General features: G+C 37.4%; 1 protein-coding gene across 2 annotated transcripts in view; it reads left to right on the top strand.

Annotated features, from left to right (window-relative positions):
• Nucleotides 1-23,179, top strand: part of Zfc3h1 (zinc finger C3H1-type containing) — a 75,393-nt gene that overhangs the window by 50,997 nt on the left and 1,217 nt on the right. For both annotated transcript variants that reach the window (XM_004650105.2, XM_045151733.1), the window contains exons 20-32: nucleotides 370-489; nucleotides 2,175-2,358; nucleotides 5,871-6,057; nucleotides 11,442-11,630; nucleotides 12,175-12,412; nucleotides 12,907-13,012; nucleotides 13,098-13,296; nucleotides 13,999-14,093; nucleotides 18,229-18,339; nucleotides 19,435-19,539; nucleotides 19,638-19,803; nucleotides 20,945-21,045; nucleotides 22,488-22,589. In XM_004650105.2, coding sequence (XP_004650162.2) covers nucleotides 370-489; nucleotides 2,175-2,358; nucleotides 5,871-6,057; nucleotides 11,442-11,630; nucleotides 12,175-12,412; nucleotides 12,907-13,012; nucleotides 13,098-13,296; nucleotides 13,999-14,093; nucleotides 18,229-18,339; nucleotides 19,435-19,539; nucleotides 19,638-19,803; nucleotides 20,945-21,045; nucleotides 22,488-22,589 — 1,903 coding nt within the window. The remainder of the gene's footprint in view (nucleotides 1-369; nucleotides 490-2,174; nucleotides 2,359-5,870; nucleotides 6,058-11,441; nucleotides 11,631-12,174; nucleotides 12,413-12,906; nucleotides 13,013-13,097; nucleotides 13,297-13,998; nucleotides 14,094-18,228; nucleotides 18,340-19,434; nucleotides 19,540-19,637; nucleotides 19,804-20,944; nucleotides 21,046-22,487; nucleotides 22,590-23,179) is intronic.

The following is a 23,179-nucleotide window of genomic DNA, read 5'->3' as shown; positions in this document are numbered from 1 at the left end:
GCATGTGCCACTACACCTGGCTCCCCTGAAATATTTTTTGAGCAGTTTTCAAACAAAATAATCAAGGTGGATGAAGAGATGGCTCAGCAGTTAAGAGTGAATGCTATGCAAGCATTGAAGGCCTGAGATGCCCGGAGTTTGATCCTCAGGCCCCAGTCTGACTCACTGGTCAGCTAGTCTTAATAAAAATGGCTACTCCAGGTTGAGTAAGAAAGCCCATTTCCACAAAACACGCAGATGAGCCATAGAGGAGAATATCACATGTTCTTCCCTGGCCTCTCTACACATGCATTTGTACACACGTGCATACACACACTCCACATGCACATACCTCATCATGCATTAATTAACAGTCTTCTGTGTATTTAGCACCTCCATTTACAACCTACAAGGATAAAAGAAAATGGAAGCCAAAGTTTTGGAGAAAGCCTTTATCAGAGAATAGCTTCAGTAGTGATGATGAACAATCTACGGGACCAATTAAGTATGGTAAGAAGAGACATTGCAATTTAAGGTTCAGACATTTTCAGTTGTCTTCCCTCCTTGTCTAAACACTTAGGTTGTCTTTTTGATGTGTTTAATACCCTAGTGTTGGTATCATTGTTATTTGTTATTTTCTTAAATTTGGTGCCCTTGATGTTTGCGGTGTAGTTATACATTAAGCAGGCTTAATGCTGATTTTGCAGGACGCTTTCTTCCACAGTTCCTGCCCAACAAACAGTAGGAACACTCCTTAGTAATTATGACAGTGACATGTATGTCAAACTTTCTTTAGAAGGAAGTAACAATACTAGCACTGCCCTCATTTAAAAAAATTTTTTTTTGTTTTATGTTTATTTATTTATTTGAAAGTGCCAGACAGAGAAAGAGGCAGAGAAACAGAGAGAGAGAATGGGCATGCCAGGGTCTCCAGCCACTGCAAACTCCAAACTCCAGACGCATGTGCCCCCTTGTGCATCTGGCTAACGTGGGTCCTGGAGAATCAAGACTCGAACTGGGTCCTTAGGCTTCACAGGCAAGCGCTAACTGCTAAGTCATCTTTCCAGCCCACTGCCCTCATTTGAGACTACTGATTTGCCATTGTCCTTGAGGACAAGGGTCCTATTTTTTTCATTTTTCATTCTGTGAGTCTGACATGTAGTGGGTTCACAAAATCAATGCATGAGTCAATGAATGAACAAATAATACATAAATGGGTGCCTTATTGAGCACATCTTGCATTCTTATTTCTAGCTTATATAATTGCTAATAGTACTCAATTGAAGTACATTCCCTTGTGTTTATTTGTGTTAATGGAACAGTTCTCTAGTTTTGATATAGAAAAAATCTTTACAATTTTTAACCTTTTGTCTTCCTTTCCTCCTCTCTCTCCTTCCCTTTCTTCTCCTTTTCTCTCTTCTTCCCCAGCCTCCCTCTCTATGTTGGAAATGAACCTAGGGCCTCACATTTGCTGTAAAGTATTCTTCTACTGATCTGTATCTCCAGTTCTATTTTTGGTTTGCTTTTGAGGCAGAGTCTCATATAGCCAAAGCTAGTCTTGAACTAATCTTCCTGCCTCTGTCTCCTGAGTGTTAGAATTATACATGGGCACCATCACAGCTGAATTTTCATGTTAATTTAATTTATTAAATTCTGATTCATACAATTAAATGGTTATCAGGATGTTGTTACCCACAGAGTCCTATTTATTTCTGTTGTCCTGATGTTATTTAATATACCATTTTTCATTCATGACCACTTTGGTTGATTAAATATGAAAGTATTCTACTTTGGAACTTGGAAAAACCTAACTGTATGTCATTATAATCTTTAGGAATGATACCAGTTATTTCCTTGGTTTGTTACACAAGGTATAAAGCAGCTGGTCCTGGTAGTGCACGCCTTTAATCCTAATACTCAGGATGCAGGGGTAGGAGGATTGTTTTGAGTTTGAGGCTATTCTGTGATTACATAATGAATTTCAGGACAGCCTGGGCTAGTGTGAGACCCTACCTCAATAAACAAAACAAACAAAAAAAAAGATATAAAGCAAGCTGGATGTGGTGGTACATACCTTTAATCCCAGCACTCAAGAGGCAGAGTGAGTTGTGAGTTCCAGATCAGCCTGGGCTACAGTGAGACCCTACCTTGGGGAAAAAAAAAAGTTATAAAGCTAATGAAACTTTTTTTTACAGCCTTCCGACTAGAGAACCAAGTCAATGTTCCAGCTTTGGATACTGTTGTCACGCCAGATGATGTTAGATACTTTACTAATGAAACTGATGACATTGCTAATTTAGAAGCAAGTGTCCTTGAAAATCCTTCACATATACAACTTTGGCTCAAGCTTGCATACAAGTGCTTGAATCAAAATGAAGGGTAAGTTATTTTCAAATTGTTGTAATCATTGATAGGTGTATGTGTGTATATATATATATATATATATATATTTTAATATGTATATTTTTTAATATTTTATTTTTGTTTATTTGACAGAGAAAGAGGGGGAGGGAGGGAGAGAGAGAGAGATAATGGGCACGCAGGGCCTCCAGCCACTGCAAACAAACTCCAGATGTGTGCGCCCCCTTGTGCATCTGGCTAACGTGGGTTCTGGGGATTCAAACCTGGGTCCTTTGGCTTTGCAGGCAAATGCCTTAACTGCTAAGCCATCCCTCTAGGCCATCATTGATATTTTTATGTTTGATAACTATTTCACCTATGGTAATTATGTTTCTTTCCTGGTATTGTAGTATTTATAGTTTTTAGATTGTCCTCAAATTTGTTGTGTAGCTCAGACTGGCTGCAAACTGGGGCAGTTCCTTCTTCAGCTTTCTAAGTGCTGGAATTATAGGGGTAGAGCTACCATACCCAACTGAGTCATTTATTTGGTTTTTTGCTTGCTTTTTTTTTTTTTTTTTGCTTCATGTAGCATAGCAGAGCCTGGTCTTGAACACACCTGGTAGTTTGTAGCTGAGGATGACCTTGAATTTCTGGTCTTCCTGCCTCTGCAAGTCCTAGGGTTATAGATCTACACCATCACATGCCTGGTTTAAGTGTTTTGTTGTTTTTTTTGTTTTGTTTTGTTTTTTTCTGAGGCAAGTCTTACTCCAGCCCAGGCTGACCTAAAACTCACTATGTTGTCCCTCAGCTCATGGCGATCTTTTTACCTCAGCCTCCAGAGAGCTAAGATTAAAGCATGTGCCACCACACCCAGTTTCAGAATATTTTTTAATTACTATCTTTCTGTCTACTTACCTGCCTACCTACCTAATTTATTTTTGCTAAGAGAGAGAAAGGCAGATAGCTATTACAGAACTCCAGGCACCTGTGCCACCTTGTGCTTATGGCTTTACATGAGTACTAGGGAATCGAACTTGAGTTGTTTGGCTTTGCATGCAAGCAACTTAGCTTCTCATCCATCTCTCCAGCCCTCAAAATAATATTACTGAATTCCATTTCAGCCTGGGCTAGAGTGAAATTCTACCTTGAAAAAATAAAAATAAAAAAATTATATATATAGTTTGAGAGTAGATCTTGATTTTTATTTCTATGGCTCAGTAATAAATTGTACTGGAGGGTTGGCATTTTTTTTCCCCAAGATAGGGTCTCACTTTAGTTAGCCCAGGCTGAACTGGAATTCACTATGTAGTTTCAGGGTAGCCTCAAACTCATAATCCTGAAAACTCTGCCTCCCCAGGGCTGGGATTAAAGAAATGTGCCACCATTCCTGGTTATATTGAACTATTTTTTTTTAATTTTATTTATTTATTTATTTGAGAGCGACAGACACAGAGAGAAAGACAGATAGAGGGAGAGAGAGAATGGGCGCGCCAGGGCTTCCAGCCTCTGCAAACGAACTCCAGACGCGTACGCCCCCTTGTGCATCTGGCTAACGTGGGACCTGGGGAACCGAGCCTCGAACCGGGGTCCTTAGGCTTCACAGGCAAGCGCTTAACCACTAAGCCATCTCTCCAGCCCTATTGAACTATTTTATATCTTTAAAGTAGGCTTAGTTAAGGAGAATAATTAAGAAAGATCAAGTAGCCATCTCAGTAGAACTATGAGTAGAACAGGTTAAAAATTTCAGTCCTTGCAGTGGAGATCCAAATTCTGATGAATTATCTTTCGTGTGTGTGTGTGCTTTTAGATTACACATATTCAAGAAGATAAATAGTAAGTTATCTCACTTCCAATAGCTCCTGTTCAAAATTCCATCCTCTAACTTAACACTTTTTGAAAATAGAGATAAAATTAGGAATAATTATTTTATAATTTTAAAGCATAATAATTGCATTAAAGTAGGCTACTAGGATAAACCTATCTTAAAACTTAGCATAAAAGCTTTTAAATAAGGCAGCACTGCAGAATGCTGATGAACCACGTGTGTGAACATGACACTCACTTAAATTTTCTTGTGTGCCATTTCTGTGCTAATGGGATAACTTACAATGTTTTCTTTTCTGACTCATTTACTGAGTAAAGGACAAAAAACCCATACATTATTTTATGAATAGGATCATGAGAGAATTATCTTCTCTCAGAGATAGCAAGCTGAAAAAAAACACTGAACACTGGAAAAAAAAAAAAAAAAGAACTATTATGTTCAAAGCTTTGATATTATGCCTGGCATAGCTGGCCTTGAGAGAGAGAGTTGTTTAACTTTTCTTGTTTCTGAACAGTATAAATCATAAAAGGTATTGCTGAATATAGACATAGAGCACTTTTGAAGTAGATAATCTTAGTGGTTTTTATAACACTATGTTTTTATCTGGTTAAGTGCTTACTGAATTTGTAGGTAAAAAGGAATTATTGGGCCTGTAGGAAATCTAGACCTTTTTGTTTTTCATGGACATGATTTAAAAATTGTAATTTGGCCTGGAGGGATTGCTTAGTGGTTAAGGCACTTGTCTGCAGAGACAAAGGACCGAGGTTCATTTCTCTAGGACCTACGTAAGCAAGATGCACAAGGTGGCTCATGCTTCTAGAGTTGGTTTACAGCAGATGAAGACCCTGGTGAGCTCATTCTGTATCTGCCTCTTTCTATGTCTTCCTCTTTCTCTCAAATAAATAAGATAAATAAAAATTAAAAATTAAAATTCTAATTTATTATTCTTTAAAAAAATTATCTATTACTTATTTGAGAGAAAGAGGCAAACAGAATTGGCATGCCAGGGTTTTCAGCCAATGCAGACAAACTCCAGATAATGACCACCTTGTGAATCTGGCTTATGTGGGTGCTGGGAAATTGAACCTGGGTTCTTAGGCTTGGCGAGCAAGCACCTTAACTGCTAAGCCATCTCTCCAGCCCGTTATTATTCTTTTTAATAATCATCCTTTATTCTTGGTAGGTTTTAGTATAGAAAGAAGGATTAAAAATTGACTCATTTGATGAGCCCTATTTAAATGTTAAAGGGTTTTTTTTTTTTTTTTTTTTTTTTTGGTGGTAGGGTCTTGCTCTAGACCAGGCTGACCTATAATTCACTATGTAGTTGCAGGCTGGCCTGAAACTCACAGTGATCCCCCTACCTCTGCCTCCTGAGTACTGGGATTAAAGGCAAGTACTCAGGCAGAGACAAGCATTTTTTATTTTTATTTACTTGAGAGAAGGGGAGACAGAGAGAGAATGGGTGCGCCAGGGCTTCTGGCCACTGCAGACAAACTCCAGAAACATGCACCATCATGTGCATCTGGCTTACGTGAGATCTGGGAGAATCGAACCTAGGATCCTTAGGCTTCACAGGCAAGTACCTTAAGTGCTAAGCCATCCCTCCAGCTCAAATATTTTTACATATTTGTTTAGTTTTTCACTTCTGCTCTTATATTTAGCTGCAATCCTAACCCCAGAAGCACTTTATAGTAAAACACTTCTGCCCTTTCTTTTAAACATACAGACTGTGTTCCGAATCCTTGGATTCTGCATTAAATGTCCTGGCTCGAGCATTGGAAAACAATAAAGACAATCCAGAACTTTGGTGCCATTACCTCAGATTGTTCTCAAAGAGAGGAACCAAGGAGGAGGTGCAGGAAATGTGCGAAACAGCTGTTGAATATGCTCCTGATTATCAGAGCTTTTGGACTGTGAGTAGAAAAGATGATAGTCATGTGTCTGAGTTATATGTATGTGTGTGTTCATAATTCTTTAGGGCTTCTCAAATAATCATGAGTAACTTGATGGAATTTATATACTCTCTGGGTATATATTTACTGCTTTCAGGTTAGATTTTGACGAAATAAGAGAAAAATATTTAATGAAGACATGTTTGTTTTTGTTAACTGTATTGGTAAACAAAAATATAAAATTATTGAATATTTTGCACTTACCTATTACATAGTTTTAGTTTGGGCAAATTTAAGTGTAGTTTTGCAAAACATCTAAATTTTTAAAAATTTATATATTTGCAAGGGAGAGGGAGGTCAGAGAGAGAGAAAAGAGTAGGAAATGAAAATGAATGCACCAGAACTTCCTGCTGCTGAAAACTCAGATGCATGTTCCACTTTGTGTGGGTACTGGGCCATCAGCTTTGCAAGCAAGTTTCTAATTCCTGAGACATCTCCCCAGCCCTGATTTGTTTGTTTGTTGTGTTTCTGTTAAATTTCTAACGTTTTGTGAAATTGTGTGTTCCAGGAAATAGTTTGGTCTTTCTATTGGTTGTCTTCATTGCTTATGGAAGTAAGCCTATAAACATTATAGTTTCCATTAGTATAAGACTTGACTAGGATACAAAGGTTTGGTAAAACTTAGATTCTCCCTCTTTGAGAGAATGGAATTTTTCTTATCCAGACTTAAGATGGTAGTTGATCTATTTGTGCATAATACACTTATTTGTTAATGTCTTACCAGTTGAACTCAGGAATCATTATATTCAGATAAATTTCCAAATGAATCTATTCTCAGATTTTTTTTTCTCCCTCTTCTTTCCACCCCACGAAATGTTGAGGTAGGGATTGAAACCAGGACATTGAAAATGATAAACAGTACACTTTAGCAGTGGGCTTTATCCCTACCCCTGTAAACAAGTTAAGGATTTTTTTTTTGTTGTTTATTTCATCTTGAGGCTTTCTATCTTGGATAGGTTGGCTCAAACTCTGGGTTAAAACAATTTTTCTTTAGCTTCCTGAATAGCTGCTATTATACTACTATAGGCTGGTGCAACCACTGCTTTATAACTGAAATTCAAAACCACATAGATTTGGATAATATGATATCTCTTAATAACTGAACTGATTAATGTATTTTGTATTTTCTGAGCTAAGCTCGTGAATAGATTTGGCTAGTGTGGGGTGTTTAATTTTTATTTTTTAATTCTTTTTTTAAAAAAGTAAGTTTGGGTCATACCTTCTTAATATGTATTTACTTACTTGCAAGGAGGGGGAATGGGCGGTCCAGAACCTCTTGCCACTGTAAACAAACTCCAGATGTATGTGCCATTTTGTGCATCTGGCTTTCCCTGGGTGCTGGGGAATTGAACCGGGCCATCAGGCTTTGCAAGAAAGCACATTTAACCACTGAGTCATCTCTCCAACTTATTTTTTTTTTATAATTTTTATTTATTTTGTTTTTTTTTTTTCTTTTTTGAGGTAGGGGTTCACTGTAGCTCAGTGGACTGGAAATCACTCTGTAGTCTCAGGGTGGCCTCAAACTCATGGCAATCCTCCTACCTCTGCCTCCTGGGTGCTGGGATTAAATGTGTGCATCACCACGCTTGGCTTTTTTTAAAATATGGAAATGGATGCCACAAGATTTTATAGGGCATGGGATATTAAAAATATGTAATTTCCTTCCTTAAAGTTGTTTAGTCTTTATTTGCCATAAATTTCTAATACAGATGTGACTTAAAAAAAAATTTTTTAAATTTCTTTGGTCTTTCTTGAGGTAGGATTTTACTATAGCCCAGACAGACCTGAAATTCACTCTAGATAGAGGCTATAATCTAACTCACTGCAGTCATCCTACTTCCGGCCTCCTTCCTATGTATTGGAATTAAAGGCATTCACTTCCATGCCTGGGGCTACAGATGTCATTTTCAAAATTAAGTAAGTTTTAATTTTTGGAGGGCGTGAAAGAATGAGACACAGAGAGAGAATGGGCATACCAGGGCCTTCAGCCGTTGCAAATGAACTCCAGACATGTGCACTTTCTTATGGCACATGTGGAACATTGCATGCTTGTGTAACTGTGCATCTGGCTACATGGAACCTGGAGATATGAACATGAGTTCTTAAGCAAGCACTTTAACCACTAAGCCATCGCTCCAGCACACGAAATTAATTTTTAAATTTAACTTCTTTTTGATAATTTCACATAATGTATGTTGATCATACTCTTCCTCCATGACCTTGTTTTATCCCATTCACACTAAACCCTTTCTACCCAACTTGCCCTCTTCCTACTTTTCATACCCTTGTCTGTCTGTCTTGAGTTCAGTCAGGATTGTTTGTATGAACGTGGGTGGGATGATACCTACTGGAGTATGGGCAACTTGCCACTGAAGTACATGACCCTCTTCCCTAACAACTATTAACAACTGATATTTCCTATGAGAGGAGTAGGGTTTCATGAGTCCTGCCCCTTCATCTGTAGTAGGATGTTGACAGGCTCAGTCTTGTGTAGGAAACCATAACAGGTATAAGATCATGAGTGTAATGGCCATGTTGTGTCCAAAAGATAACATTTTAGCACTTTTCCTTATACTCAAACTCTTGTTTTTAATCTTTTTGACAGCTTCTGAACACATATGATCATAACCCCCTCCCACTTTTTTGGGTTTTTTTTTTGAGAATTTTAATGCATGTACATAATTATAATTTGATTATTCCCTTTCCATTACTTTCTTTTGTCCCCCCCCTACAAACTGTTAACACTGAACTACTTCTTTGTAGATAGTCCCTCTTCTATTGATTTGTCCTTCTTTTTCTTTCTTCCTTATTTCTTTTTGTGCCCTTCTCCATCATCTATGTCAGAGTGTTGATAGACTCAATATTGTTCAAGTCTTAATGTAGGTTCCAACATCACTGTGAGGTCATGACTGCACCAGTCACTTATGTCTTGAGAATATACTTATTGCAGTCAGGTTTGCATTGCTGGTAGAAATCACCCAGCCAAGAGCAGCTTGTGGGAAAAAGGTTTATTTTGACTTACAGGATCAAGGGGGAAGTTCCAGGAAAACAGTGGCTTGAACAGAGAGTGGACATCTTCCCTGGCCAACATAGGTGGACAATAGCAACAGGAGGGTGTGCCAAACACTGTCATGGGGAAACTGGCTATAACACCCATAAGCCCGCCCCCAACAGTACATCGCCTCCAGGAAGCATTAATCCAATCGCTGTCAGCTGGGAACTTATCATTCAGAACGCCTAAGTTTATGGGGGACACCTGAATCAAACCACCACATTTTGCCCCTGGCCCCCATAAACTGATAACCATACAAGATGTAAAATGCAATGCATTCATCCAACATTAAAAGTCACCATAGTTTTTATCAATCCCAATGAGCCATAATATCAAAAAAATATCCCTCCCAAACCCATAATGGCACAGAATAAACATTCACACTGCAGAGATGGCATTGGGCATAGCAAAGAAACATTCAGCCAATACAAGATTTAAAACAACCAGGGCAAACATCAAACTCTGTAGCTCCAAGTCTAACAACTCTAGCCAGTGACTAACCAGAAGCAAGTCTCTGGCGTTCCAATTCCACCCCTCCAGCTAGGCTACTTATAGTCCTGGAAAACTTCATTTGGACTGGCAGCATTCCTTGGCACCCATCTCATGGGTGCACCTCCACTGGGTCTCCACTACAATCCATGGTTCATCCTCATGGCCCCGTGGGGTCTCCATGCAGGCATCCAGCAAACTTGCTTCACACTGCCCATTGCCATTTCCCAAACACAATACCATGTTGCAAATTCAGTGATGCTCTCTTTCCTGCATTTCTTACTCTCCACAATACCAGATACTGTGCCAATTTGTTAATTCAGGGGGGAATAAAGCAGACTTTGAAGAACAGGACACTCCTTGAGCACTCAGGGCCCTTCGAAAGAGTCTACATTCTTCTTGTTGCCCCAGTGCAGGTCAGCTGGCCCAAGCTCAAAGGTTGTAATCTCTCAGTTATAGCTGAATAGGCAGCAGTTTTGGCCTAAACATTTCTTTCTGTGCCATAACCCTCTGCTCACATTAGTCCATTTCTATGCAAAGCAACCCTGCACAACTTCTCAGCAAACTTCTCACACAAACTGCTAGCCCAGTCCAACCAAGCAAAGCTCTTTCTCACCTTCATAAGTCAAACCTCACAGTCCCTTACTACACAGTTCTTACTACATTCAGGTCTTTCAACTCTGATCATAATAGTCCATCTAGTTCTACTTACAGCACTGTAAGACATCTCTTAGGCTAAGGTTTCAAATCCTTCCACATTCCTCTTGAAAATCAGCTCCAAAAGGCCAAAGCCACACAGTCAAGTCTCTAGCAGCGATCCCTCTCCACAGTACCACTTTATTGTTGCAATCAGGTTGTCATTGCTGGTAGAAGTCACCCAATCAAGAGCAGCTTGTGGGAAAAAAGAGGTTTATTTTGTCTTATAGGATCGAGGGGGAAGCTTCATGATGACAGGGAAAATGATGGCATGAACAGAGTGGACATCACCCCTGGCCAACATAAGGTGGACAATAGCAACAGGAGAGTGTGCCAAACACTGGCATGGGGAAACTGGCTATAACACCTATAAGCCTGTCCCCAACAATACATCGCTTCCAGGACACTTTAATTTCCAATTGCCATCAGCTGGGAACCTAGCATCCAGAACACCTAAGTTTATGGGGGACACCTGAATCAAACCATCACAATACTCCTCCCCACACTCTGGCTTGTACATTCTTTCCATCTTTCGTGATATCCTTTGGGGTTTTTAAGGGTTAATGCAAATGTCCTATTTATGGCTAAGCACACAACAGTCACTCTCAGCACTTTTGCCATCTGTACATCTCTACATTAATCTCTGCCTACTGAAATAAAAATAAACTTCTGCAGTTGAGGCTGAGAGCATGTTTATAATCTGAGTATAAAAAATACATATAACCATAAGTACTCAGAAGGCATATTCTTAAATTTTTATATAGTCACATACCTAAGTAACAGACTGTGATCATGAACTTTTGCACATCCATCTGGATTTTGCTAGAATTTTACCTGTTGGTTTAAGGAAGAAGAGATAAATTGCTTTCTGTGATGATTCTAAGTAGATATTGTAGTTTTGAATCTGGCTCTGTTTTCTAATGTGTGATGGGGAAATCTAGGTTAAGGTACTAAAAAAAGAAAATGGGTTTATGTATTTTTATAATTATCCCTTTTGTGGAAATTTTACATCTGCTATGAGATAGCTCCTTAATGAGATATGAAAACTTTAGTCTTAGTTTATTCCTTTAAAGCAGGATTAATTATATGACCCCCCCCCCCCTTTTAGTTTCTACACTTAGAAAGCACCTTTGAAGAAAAAGATTACGTCTGTGCAAGGATGGTGGAGTTTCTGATGGGAGCAGCCAAACAGGAAATGTCAGATACTCTGTCCTTCCAGCTCTTGGAGGCTCTTCTGTTTAGAGTGCAGCTGCACATCTTTACTGGGAGGTGCCAAAGTGCACTTGCAATTCTACAGGTAAACATGCAATCCAATACATAACTTCCTTGAAAGATCTCAGACTGCATGCAGTGTTTAATGGTGAGAATATGACTTCGCATTTGAGTCCTTTGTGTGATGTTTGGTCAACATACTATCTTTTAGGGTTCTTAGGTTTACTTGGAAAGATCATACGTTAGGTGTCTATAACATCAAAATATAAACTTGAAAAGAATCCATATGGAAATTACCTGTATAGGTATATACTTTGGGAGGTATTCTTTTTGCTGTTCTTCTCTTCAGCTTACTAGATTTTTAAGTATTAAAGCACTTAAAATTTACAAATATTTTATTTCATTACTTGGGCAATAAACTTTAAGATAGTAGAAATTACACAAATCTGGGATAGAGAGCTCATGAAAAATAGGTGATTGTCAAAATTTTCACTTAGGCATGTAAAAAGTCACTTTAAAGAAATATGTTTTTTGTAAACAAAATATGTTTTATTCTTTAGATTTAAGTCTTATGAATAAGAATAATTTCTTTAATTTAAAAACAGATTATTTTTTAAAATTTTATTTAGAATGCATTAAAAATGGCTAATGATGAAATAGTAGCTGAATACCTTAAAACAAGTGATCGATGCTTAGCATGGCTGGCCTACATACATCTCACTGAATTCAACATTCTCCCTTCAAAATTTTATGATCCATCTAATGCTAATCCTTCAAGAATTGTTAACACCGAACCATTTGTAATGCCATGGCAAGCAGTTCAAGATGTAAAGACTAATCCTGACCTGTTGTTAGCAGTTTTTGAAGGTAAGTGTAAATGCTTAGAACATCAGTCAGTACAAATTACAGTACCAGTGTTGATAATATCAGTTTACTCATGATTCTCTATAAACTATATGTTTTGAAGGAATAAAGGAAGCATCTAATTTAGGGAGAGACATTCAGAGAGCTGTGAAGCACCACAAAAGACTGTTGAAATGATCAGAGAAAACATAATTAGTTTTGTGATTCTTTCTTGGCATGAGTTTTAAGAAAGTTTAAGATAATTAGAGACACTTGTTTATGCACAAACATTGATAAATGTGGGCTCTCATATTGAATGGTTGTATTCTTATAGGAAAATGAGGGTAATGTATTGAATTTGAGGAGCTTGGAGCTATCTGAAATGAACTCGTTTGGATAAATGCCAGGAGTTCAGTCAAGATGAGAAGGGCAGTAGGCCAAAGTGAAAGGATGTTTATCCCCCCCATTGGTCTCTCTGAGTTGGTAAAATAACGCATGAAATGTTTGTTTTGTGGTAGATGCCGTAAAAGCTTGCACAGATGAGAGCCTTAGCGATGCGGAAAAAATAGAGGTCTGTCTTCCACTTTATGAGAACATGATTGCTCTGCAGCAGCTTCTAGAGAGGTAAAACTTAATTAACAAGCACCTAACCCTGTGCTGAAGATAGGTCTTTTCAGAAGTGTGCTTAGCCATTCTTTTTCTTGCTCAGGTTTGAGGCAGCAGTGGAGCTCTGTGAAGGTTTACTGGAATCATGTCCTGTGAACTGCCAGTTACTGGAAACCCTAGCTGCTTTATATTTGCAGACTGATCAGCAGGACAAAGCCAGAGCAGTGTGGCTCACTGCATTTGAAAAAAATCCTCAGAATGCAGAGATTTTTTATTATATGTGCAAATTCTTCCTCTTGCAGGTAAAAAGTGACTTATGATTCTTAAATATGATTTGGGGGTTTTAGATTTCTTCATCAATAACTTATCCAGGAAGCATGTCCATCCTAGCCCATTTGCAGGTTGTGTTGGGCTTTCCATCTTTCACTGCCCGCCTTTGCACTGACTCAGGGGCTTTTGTTATAGCTGCTTTCTAGACTACATTAAGAAGTACTCATGGGCAAGAACACAAGTGAGTACAAGGGGTACTCATGAGGATAGTCTAAGCCCTACCACAGTGCCAAAAATAATCTTTAGTAATTAATATAATATGATATGATATTATATAATATATAATTTATATAAGTTGGTTAACAGTTCATTGAATGTAATTCAGAGGTGAGAATATAGAAGTTAGCTAAATGTATTCCAACCCTTACTCTATCTTCCATCTAACCATAAATTTAATCTAATTAATGACTTGTAAAAAAGATCTTTTCACTGGGAGTAGTAGCGCACGCCCTTAATCCCAGCACTTGGGAGGCAGAGGTAGGAAAGAGGATCACTGTGAGTTCGAGGCTACTCTGAGACTACATAGTGAATTCCAGGTCAGCCTGGGCCAAAGTGAGACCCTACCTCAAAAAACAAAAATAAACAAACAAACTAAAGATCTTTTCTCCTTTTGAATATTTTAATTAAACATTGTAAGCCTGATATACATCTCTCCTTTCCCCCTTTTTAAATAGAATCAAGGCGATAATCTTCTTCCATTTTTGCGGAAATTTATTGCATCCTTCTTTAAACCTGGGTTTGAAAAGTACAGTAACTTGGACCTATTTCGGTAAGTTGTAAAACTCTTGATTTGTAAAGATGTGAGAGAGACTATAAGATGATTTTTTAATGCGTTGATAATATTTTAGACTGATTGCTTTTAACCCTTGAGTACCTGTTTACAGAACATTAGTGCAGTTGAACAAGAGAGGTAGGTGGGGCAAGTTGTAAAATGTTCCTACCTTTGGATTAAAGACATGCAAAATGAGACTTTAACTCCTGTTGACATTCATATATGTAACTTTTATTTACCTGCAAACAGAGAAAGATAGAGACAGAATGGGTGCATCACAGCCTCTGTGCCACCATGTGCATCCAGCTATGTGGGTTATAGGAAATTGAACATGGGTCCTTAGGCTTCATAGGCAAGCACTTTAATTGCTAATCACTGGCTTAATCACTAAGCCATCTCTAGCATATGAGGGTTTTTAAATTGAGTTTTATTTGTTCTTCTTAAGTACATTTAAAATGTTTGCCCCTCTCTAAATTTTTTTAATTCTAAAGAATTTTACCCTCTGAAATGTTGGAGAAGCTTTAGAGGATTCTTATATTGTCCATTAATTTTTAAAAAATTTTTTTAAAGATTTTATTTTTTATTTACTTATTAGAGACAAAGAGAGTGAGTGAGAATGGGTGTACCAGGGCCTCTAGCCACTGCAAATGAACTCCAGATGCATGTATCCACCTTGTGCATCTTGTTTACGTGGGACCTGGAGAATCGAACCTGGGTCCTTAGGCAAGCACCTTAACTGCTAAGCCATCTCTCCAGCCCTTTAAAAAAATTCTTGCTGGGCATGGTGGCACACACCTTTAATCCCAGCACTTGGGAGGCAGAGGTAGGAGGATCGCTGTGAGTTCAAAGCCACCCTGAGACTACATAGTGAATTCCAGGTCAGCCTCTGCTAGAGTGAGATCCTACCTCGGAAAAAAAATATCTTTCTTAAGATTTTTTTTCAGCCATCAATTTCTTGTAGTTCTTTATTTACTGGTTCTGTGTGGCTAAGAATTCTATTCCCACATTAAGTCATTGCACCATATCATGAAGAATGATTTGGGAGGAGGCTTTTAAACTTCTCTTCCCTTCCTCTTTATTTTTCTGTAGGATTAGAAAGTAAATATTTTAGTCTTAAGTATGTTCTTCTGGGTTTTAAAATATATGTATGTACATATTTTTTTCTTTATTTATTTGCAAACACAGAGAGAAAAACAGAGAATATGGAGGTTCCAGGGCCTATAGCCACTGTGAATAAACTCAAGATGCGTGCGCCACTTTGTGCATCTGGCTTTACATGGGTACTGAGGAATTTAAACCCGTTTGTTAGGCCTTACAGGCAACCACCTTAAACCACTGAGTCCTCTCTCCAGTTCCTCAACCATATGTTTTATCATTCCTGCACAGCTGTACTATTGTAGTGGGCAAAAAAATCCTTGCACAACATATAAATGAATGGTTGTGACTGTATTCCAGAAAAAAAGCTTCACTTACAAAAAGTACTTATTGTTTGCTGATTCTAAGTTAAATTTAATCCAAAAGAAATTTGGATTAAATTTGGGTTTTTTGAGGTAAGCTCTTGCTCTAGCTCAGGCTGATCTGGATAGAATTAACTACGTAACCTCTGGTAGCCTCGAACTCACAGCATTTCTCCTGCCTTGATCTACCAAGTGCTGGGATTAAAGGTGTGTGCCACCATACCCTGTAAAATGATTTTCATGCGAATTAATTATTTTATAAAGAATTTAGAGACTTGTCGCCTTTCCTACTCAAGTCTGTCTTTTGTGGGGTTTTTTTTGTTTTTTGTTTTTTTTTTTTTTGGAGGTAGGGTTTTACTCTAGTCCAGGCTGACCTGGAATTCACTTTGTAGTCTCAGGGTAGCCTTGAACTCATGATCTTCTACCTCTGCCTCCCAAGTGCTGGGATTAAAGGCATGCACCACCATGCCTGACCTTTTGTTTAAATCAGATTAATTTAAGTTCTCAAACTTGGGCAAAATACTTGAGTTGAATAAAGCCCTTGACAAACTTGCTTGTTCTGGTTTTCCCTAGGGCATGGAGGTAAGTGGTTCAGTCTAAGACGAGATGCTGCCAATTGCTGGCCTTGGTAACTAATCAAAGTTCTTTAGATCTTATTGATGTTAGCTTAATTAAGTAGAATAAAAAATGCTACTAATAAAACTTTGGAAATGAATTGCCTCCAGATCATCTCATTGTTTACTGCTAAGTTACCTTGCTTTATTAAATTCTTTGTGAAAAAGTCCATTTTACCAAGAATTAGAAAACATTCTCTGGTTAGGTTATAGAGTTTTATATAGATTAGATTTGAAGTAACTTCATTTTTCAGTTGGAGGAAACTAAAATCCTTAGAAGTCTCTTTAGATAATAGTAAAATTCTTGTCACAGAGAGATTGTATGTTACCATTAATTTAAAAACTCTTTTATCTGGGCATAGTGGGTAACACACTCCTGTGATCCTAGCTCTTCAGAAGCATAGGCCAGTGGATAATGTATTTGAGGTCAGTCTGGTCTACAGTATATAGTGAGACCCTATTTCAGTGGGAAAAAAAAGTTTTTTTGAGTCAAGTATTAAGATAATAAAGGATATATTTTTTCATAGTGCTATACTTATTGCCTGTATATCTTAGGTTAATATGCATAAAAAGTTGTCTATAAAGATAATTGTTTTATTAATAGAAGTTAGTAATCTTAACGTATTTAAAATATATTTTAATTTTATGGATAGAAGTCATTAAGCAAAATTGTAGCTCTGTGGCGTTTACCTGGAGTTGAATTCTCTGAACTCTTTATGTGATATTTATTATAAAAATAACAGAGAGAACTAAGTGACGTGATTTTCATTTGTTTCAAACCAATTTGAATACAAAAAGAATAACTAGAAAAGTTAATTTGGTGATTTTATTCACTTGAAGTTACCCTGTAGGCTATACATTTTATATAGATTAGATTTGAAGTAACTCAGGGTAATGTACCCAGTAATTATTGCCAGGATGATAACCTGTCTTCTAGAAGCCCAATTTATTGTATTTGCTGTCCCCCCACCCCACCCCGTCTAACAACAAGGCCAGGTCATCCATTAAAACTTTCCCTTGCTATTTTTTTTGTAATTTTAACTTTTATTTTAAAAGCCAATGTAAGTGATTATACTAGATTGTCATTTCAAGGTTAATGTATGTCTTTTAATATCATTGTTCATGATTATACTCAGATTCATATTCAAGTAATTGGGAGGAAAACTGAGGTGATAAAAGTCAAAGAGATTAATGGCCAGCTTTTTAGAACCTTTAATATCCTAGTATGTGTTTGTCTCTTTTTTAAAGGGGATGGTGGGGGGCTATAATTTGCATTTCTCAACTTTATTTGATCATGGATTTCTTGGACAAATTCCTATGGGCCAATTTTACAGAATGCACTTTGATATTATATCTAAATAATACTGTGTGTGTATGTGGATTACTTCAGATACCAGATTACATAAATGTTTCCCACAAGGACGTATAGATTTTGTGGAAATTTCAGATACTTGGTAGTCTTATTTGTTCTCATGTATTTTTAAATTTATTTATTTGCATTTTTTAAATTATTCAATTATTTGTGTGTCTGCATACATACATGTACCAGAGTCTCTTGCCACTGCAATTGAGTACTTGGGTGGCTAAGAAATTGAACGTAGGCTTGCACACTTTGTAAGCAAGCACCTTTAACTGCTGAACCATCTCCAGGCCCTTCTCTCTTGTATTTTAAATTAGGTTTAGTTAGATAATTTTGATGATTTTGTTTAATTTTGGGAATAGCATAAGAATTCGATTTAGAAAGTGGAATTCATCTTTTTGTAAGTAAAATTACGACTAAACATGTGGTCCTAAACAAAGTTTCATTCTTTAGTAAAAATACTTTAGTAAGCTGGGCCTGGTGGTACACACCTTTAATCCCAGCACTTGGGATGCAGAGGTTCAAGGCCAGCCTGAAAGTACATAGTGAATTCCAATTCAGCCTGGGCTAGAGAAAGACCCTACCTTGAAAATAAATAAACAAATAAAAATTTTAATTAAGTTGAATTTAGGATTTTCATTATTTATAACCCCATGTATGCACAAGCATAATTTTATTTATTAGGATTTTCTTTCTTTCAGATATCTCTTAAATATCCCAGGATCAGTTGACATTCCATCCTGTTTATATAAAGAGAATTTTGATGATGACGTGTTTAACAACCAAGTTCCTTATTTATGGCTGATTTACTGGTGAGACATTACCCAATATGGATACAGATTTGCACATGAGACTTTTCTTTGCTATTTACTATTGAATTGCAATGCTAAAATTAGTTTGAGGTTGAGTTGGACATGGAGGCACACACTTTTAGTCCCAGTACTTAAGAGGCTGAAGTAGGAGGATTGCTTTGAGGTCCAGGCCAGCCTGTGATTGAAGCCAAATGGAGGAAATGTTCCAATAAATTTTGTTCTTTAAAAAAAAAAAAAGACAGATTGACCCAGGCATGGTGGCATATGCCTTTAATCCCAGCACTTGGTAGGCAGAGGTGGGAGGATCATAGTGAGTTCGAGGCCATCCTGAAACTACATCATGAATTCCAGAGCAGCCTGGGCTAGAGTGAAATCCTACCCTGAATAACCAAAATAAATAAGAAAAAAAGAATGAAGAAAGAAGACAGGTCTGTGGGGAGGGGTCCTGGGGAGATATTTAAAGCACTAAGATACCTACCATGAAAGCATGAAGACCTCACTTTCATTCAATCTGGAACCCATGCTAAATAAGCCAGATGTGGTATGTGTCTATAATCTTAGGACTGGGGAGGCAGAAACCATTAGATCCATAGGACTTCCTGGCCAATCAGTCAAGCTTATTTGGGGAACTCTAACCCAATGAGAGACTTGTCTCTTAAAGAAAAGGGAGAGGCTGGAGTGATGGCTCAGCAGTTAAACTACTTGCCTGCAAAGTCTAATGACCCAGGTTTGATTCCCCAGTATCCATGTAAAGCCAGGTGCACAAAGAATACATATATATGGAATCTATTTGCAGTAGCTAGAAGCCTTGGCATGCCCATTTCTCCCCCCCCCCCCCCCCCCCGGCCGCTTATAAATAAATAAAATATTTTAAGAAAAAGAAAAAAGGGAGTTGATGGTGTTTGAGGGACAACATGCAGGGGTGCCATGTCCTCTGTCCTCCACACACAGGCATATACACATGCCCATACACCCGCTTAAAAAAGTAAGGCCTCTGTTACAGTAAAATCTGTTATGTTTAAGGTATACATTGTTATTGCTTTACCTAATAAAACTGAACTGTAGACTTGTGCTTTTCCTTCATTTCTTAAACAGTCTTTGTCATCCACTTCAATCAAGCATTAAAGAGACAGTGGAAGCCTATGAGGCAGCATTAGGAGTAGCCATGAGATCTAACATAGTACAGAAGATTTGGATGGAGTAAGTTTAGTACTTCTTAATCAAGAAATGGTGGGAAAAGGATTAGGTTTTTGTGGTGAAACTAGCTTAATTATTCAAAATTATTTTTCTTTTGGCAGTTATCTTGTTTTTGCCAATAATAGAGCTGCTGGATCCAGAAACAAAGTCCAAGAATTCAAATTTTTTACTGATTTAGTGAATAGATGTTTGGTTACAGTTCCTGCCCGATACCCCATTCCTTTTAGTAGTGCTGATTATTGGTCCAACTATGAATTCCATAATCGGGTAAGAAATAAAAACTTTTCTTTGGATATTTATACAGAGCAAAAGAACTTAAATCAATTGGGTTTTCTTAGGACCACTTTCCTAGCATTCACTGTTATTGTCTATGATTCTTACCTCCTCAACATCTAGGGATAATACCATTTAGGGTAGGTAGGGCTCAGTAAGAATAAGCACATATAGGCTGGAGAGATGGCTTTAGCAGTGAGGGTGCTTGCCCACAAAGCCAAAGGACTAAGGTTCAACTCCCCAGGTTCCACATAAGCCAGATGCACAAGGTGGCACCTGTGTCTGGAGTTTGTTTGCAGTGGCTGGAGGCCCTGGAACACCCATTTTCTTTCTATCTGTTGCTCTCTCCCTGCTTCTCTCCCTCTCTCTCAAATAAATAAAAATAAAATATTTAAAAAAAATAAGCACATACATTGTAGCTGTTATTTTTGCACATGTTCTGCCAAGCAAATATAGCTATTTACAGGGTATACTAAAGCTGAAAATTAGTGACTGCATAGAATTTTAATAGAACCTGATTAATTATGTATTTATGAAAGGGCATCTTACAAAGGTGAGGAAGCATAGAAACCTTTTTGTTTGTTTTCAGAGACCTCATTCTATCAGTACAATGTAAACAAGCACTCATAAAGTTTAGTGTGGACCCAAATGTTATGTTTTTATCTTTCTTTTCCCTCCTTGAGGTGTGTGTTGGGAGGAGGGTGTTGTGGCTGATCAGGATAACCAATCGCTATGCTTTATACTTGTATACCATTCTTTATCCCAGGATCTCAAACTACACTATGGACATTAAATCATTTACACACGGGCATTCCATGAGCAAGATGTGGCAGGTATTATTAGCCCTATGACTTTCCCAGTAATACAACAAGTAAAGGTAGACTCAGGAATGCAAACCTGGACTCCTGGCTTCTTGTCAGTGCTCTGTCCATGGCTGTCATCATTAGACCATATTTTCTAATTCATATTTGGAAAGTCACTAATACAATTAATGATAGGAACTATAACCACATCATACATTGTAATTCGTACATTCATGCCTTAAAATCCATTTTGTTTTTATCATTAAAATACGTAGGTAATTGGATTTCACATTTCAAATGCATTCATTTTCCCTCCCTCAACCTTTTTACAGGTTATTTTCTTCTATTTGAGCTGTGTTCCAAAGACCCAGCATTCCAAAACCTTGGAACGGTTTTGTTCAGTTATGCCAACTAATTCTGGACTTGCCCTGAGGTAAGGAAAATTAAAATTCTTTTTGTCCTCAGCTCAGTAGTATAGACTCTTACAGAATTCTTCTTGATAAAAATCTTATGAGCTCCCACTTATTTAATCCAAGCAAACAGGAGACCAGAGGCTGGAGGATTGCTTTGAGCTTGAGGCCACTCTGAGACTACATAGTGAATATCCAGGTCAGCCTGTGCCGGAGTGAAACCCTACCTCAAAAAAAAAAAAAAAAAAATCTCATGAATAATACTATTAATTTCAGAATTGTTAAGCTATGTAGTTATTCATACATTGTAAAATTAAATGTAAAATTCTGGTCACTTTAGAAAACTGCAACTGCAGGTTAAATTCAAGTAAAGTTAATCTGTATACCCAAGTCCATAACATCATCACTCATTAGAGCATGAATTATAAACAGTAAACTATTTTACAAACCAGAGGCATGTGAAAGGATTTTCACATGCTACTTCCTCTCAAATGTAAACATGCATTGGAATCTCCTGGGATATTTAACATCGAAACTCTCAACACACATTGAAAAAGAACTGACCAAGGGATTTCATACATTTACTTAGAATAAGGCGATTTCTAAGTATTTCTTTGTGGTTTCTCTACTCTAATGAACCTACTTTTACTTTGAAAAATTAGGCTATTCATGAAGGCATCTTTTTTTTTTTTTGGTTTTCCAAGGTAGGGTCTCACTCTAGCTCAGGCTGACCTGAAATTCACTACGTAGTCTCAAGGAGGCCTTGAACTCACGGCAATCCTCCTACCTCTGCCTCCCATGTGCTGGGATTAAAGGCATGCACCACCATGCCTGTCTCATGAAGGCATCTTAATATGCAATGCTTTGACTTCCACATGCATAGTTAGTTCCACTGTATTAGTTGTATTTTATGATTTTTTATGCTTTATAAAATATTAAATATGATAAAAGTCTGAAAAAAAATTCAAAGGCATAAAGTTGTGAGAAAGTCAGTCATATTGTTGAATTATCTAATTCCTCACCAACCATGTTAATCTGAAGAAGCTAATAATAGAAATTTGAATGAGAGAAATCGTGTAAAGTATTTGAAATAGAAAATGATTGCATTTTGACTAGTTTCTAATACAGTGCATGTTGTAGAACATAGGTAGCTTATATACTTTCAATAAAACAAATTTGAAAAATTGCAATAATATATGAAGTCAATTACCTTAACATTTAGGTTAGAGGTGTATGCAATGAGAATGCATTTGTTTTCTACAAGAATACCTAGGCTTTATTGTAGTTTGTTGCAAGGGAGTGTAGACCTCATCAGTATCTCCTATTGTAGGAATTGTCATAATATTTGCTGAGTGTCCTGGATGGAATTTGCCTGACCAAACTTTATATCTCATTATATAGAGCACATTTGGGTCACCCTACATTTTTAGCTTTGTTCATTTTCCTGAATGAATGTATTTTACAGACTACTTCAACATGAATGGGAAGAAAGCAATGTTCAGATTCTGAAACTTCAAGCCAAGATGTTTACATACAATATCCCAACATGCCTGGCCACCTGGAAAATGTAATGCAACAATCATGTACATGTTTTTATAGCTATTGCTTTTGTTTGTAAGGTTTGCAGCAGACAGGTAAATCTGAAATGACATCTTTTAATTTCTTTTTTTTCCTGGGCAGAAATCTAATTTAGATTTGTTTTTGGCATTTGGTTAATACCTAGAGTTGAGTGAGCATTTACTAACAATTGCTATCAAAGCAGGATAGTTTTAGTTTTCTTTGAGGGATGTTGCAATAACAATACTGTTATCAAACAAGTCTATTATATTTTAGGTTCATCTTTAAAATGTGGAGTTTCTGCCCTGTTATTGTCGGATTTCTCTTTTTCCTTTTTTTATTAAGAACATACTTTGTATGGATACATCATGTGTTAGTACTATCTTTTCCCTCCTTGCTGCCCACGTTCCGCAGGGGACCCTCATTGGGGTTGCCGGGATTCCTCATGGGGTTGTAGGTCATACTTTATTGGAGCAGCAGTCAGTTATTGAGGGGAGGCAGTGCCTCTTGGGTATGACATCCCAACCTGTGACTCCTAAAATCTTTCTGTCCCCATCTTCTGCAAAATTGCCTGAGCCTTGGGTAGGTCTGTTTTAAGTG

This window comes from Jaculus jaculus, chromosome 6, assembly GCF_020740685.1.
Source record: "Jaculus jaculus isolate mJacJac1 chromosome 6, mJacJac1.mat.Y.cur, whole genome shotgun sequence".
Lineage (NCBI taxonomy): Eukaryota > Metazoa > Chordata > Mammalia > Rodentia > Dipodidae > Jaculus > Jaculus jaculus.
The sequence above is the reverse complement of the archived record's forward strand: the minus strand, read 5'-3'. Positions and strand labels throughout refer to the sequence as shown.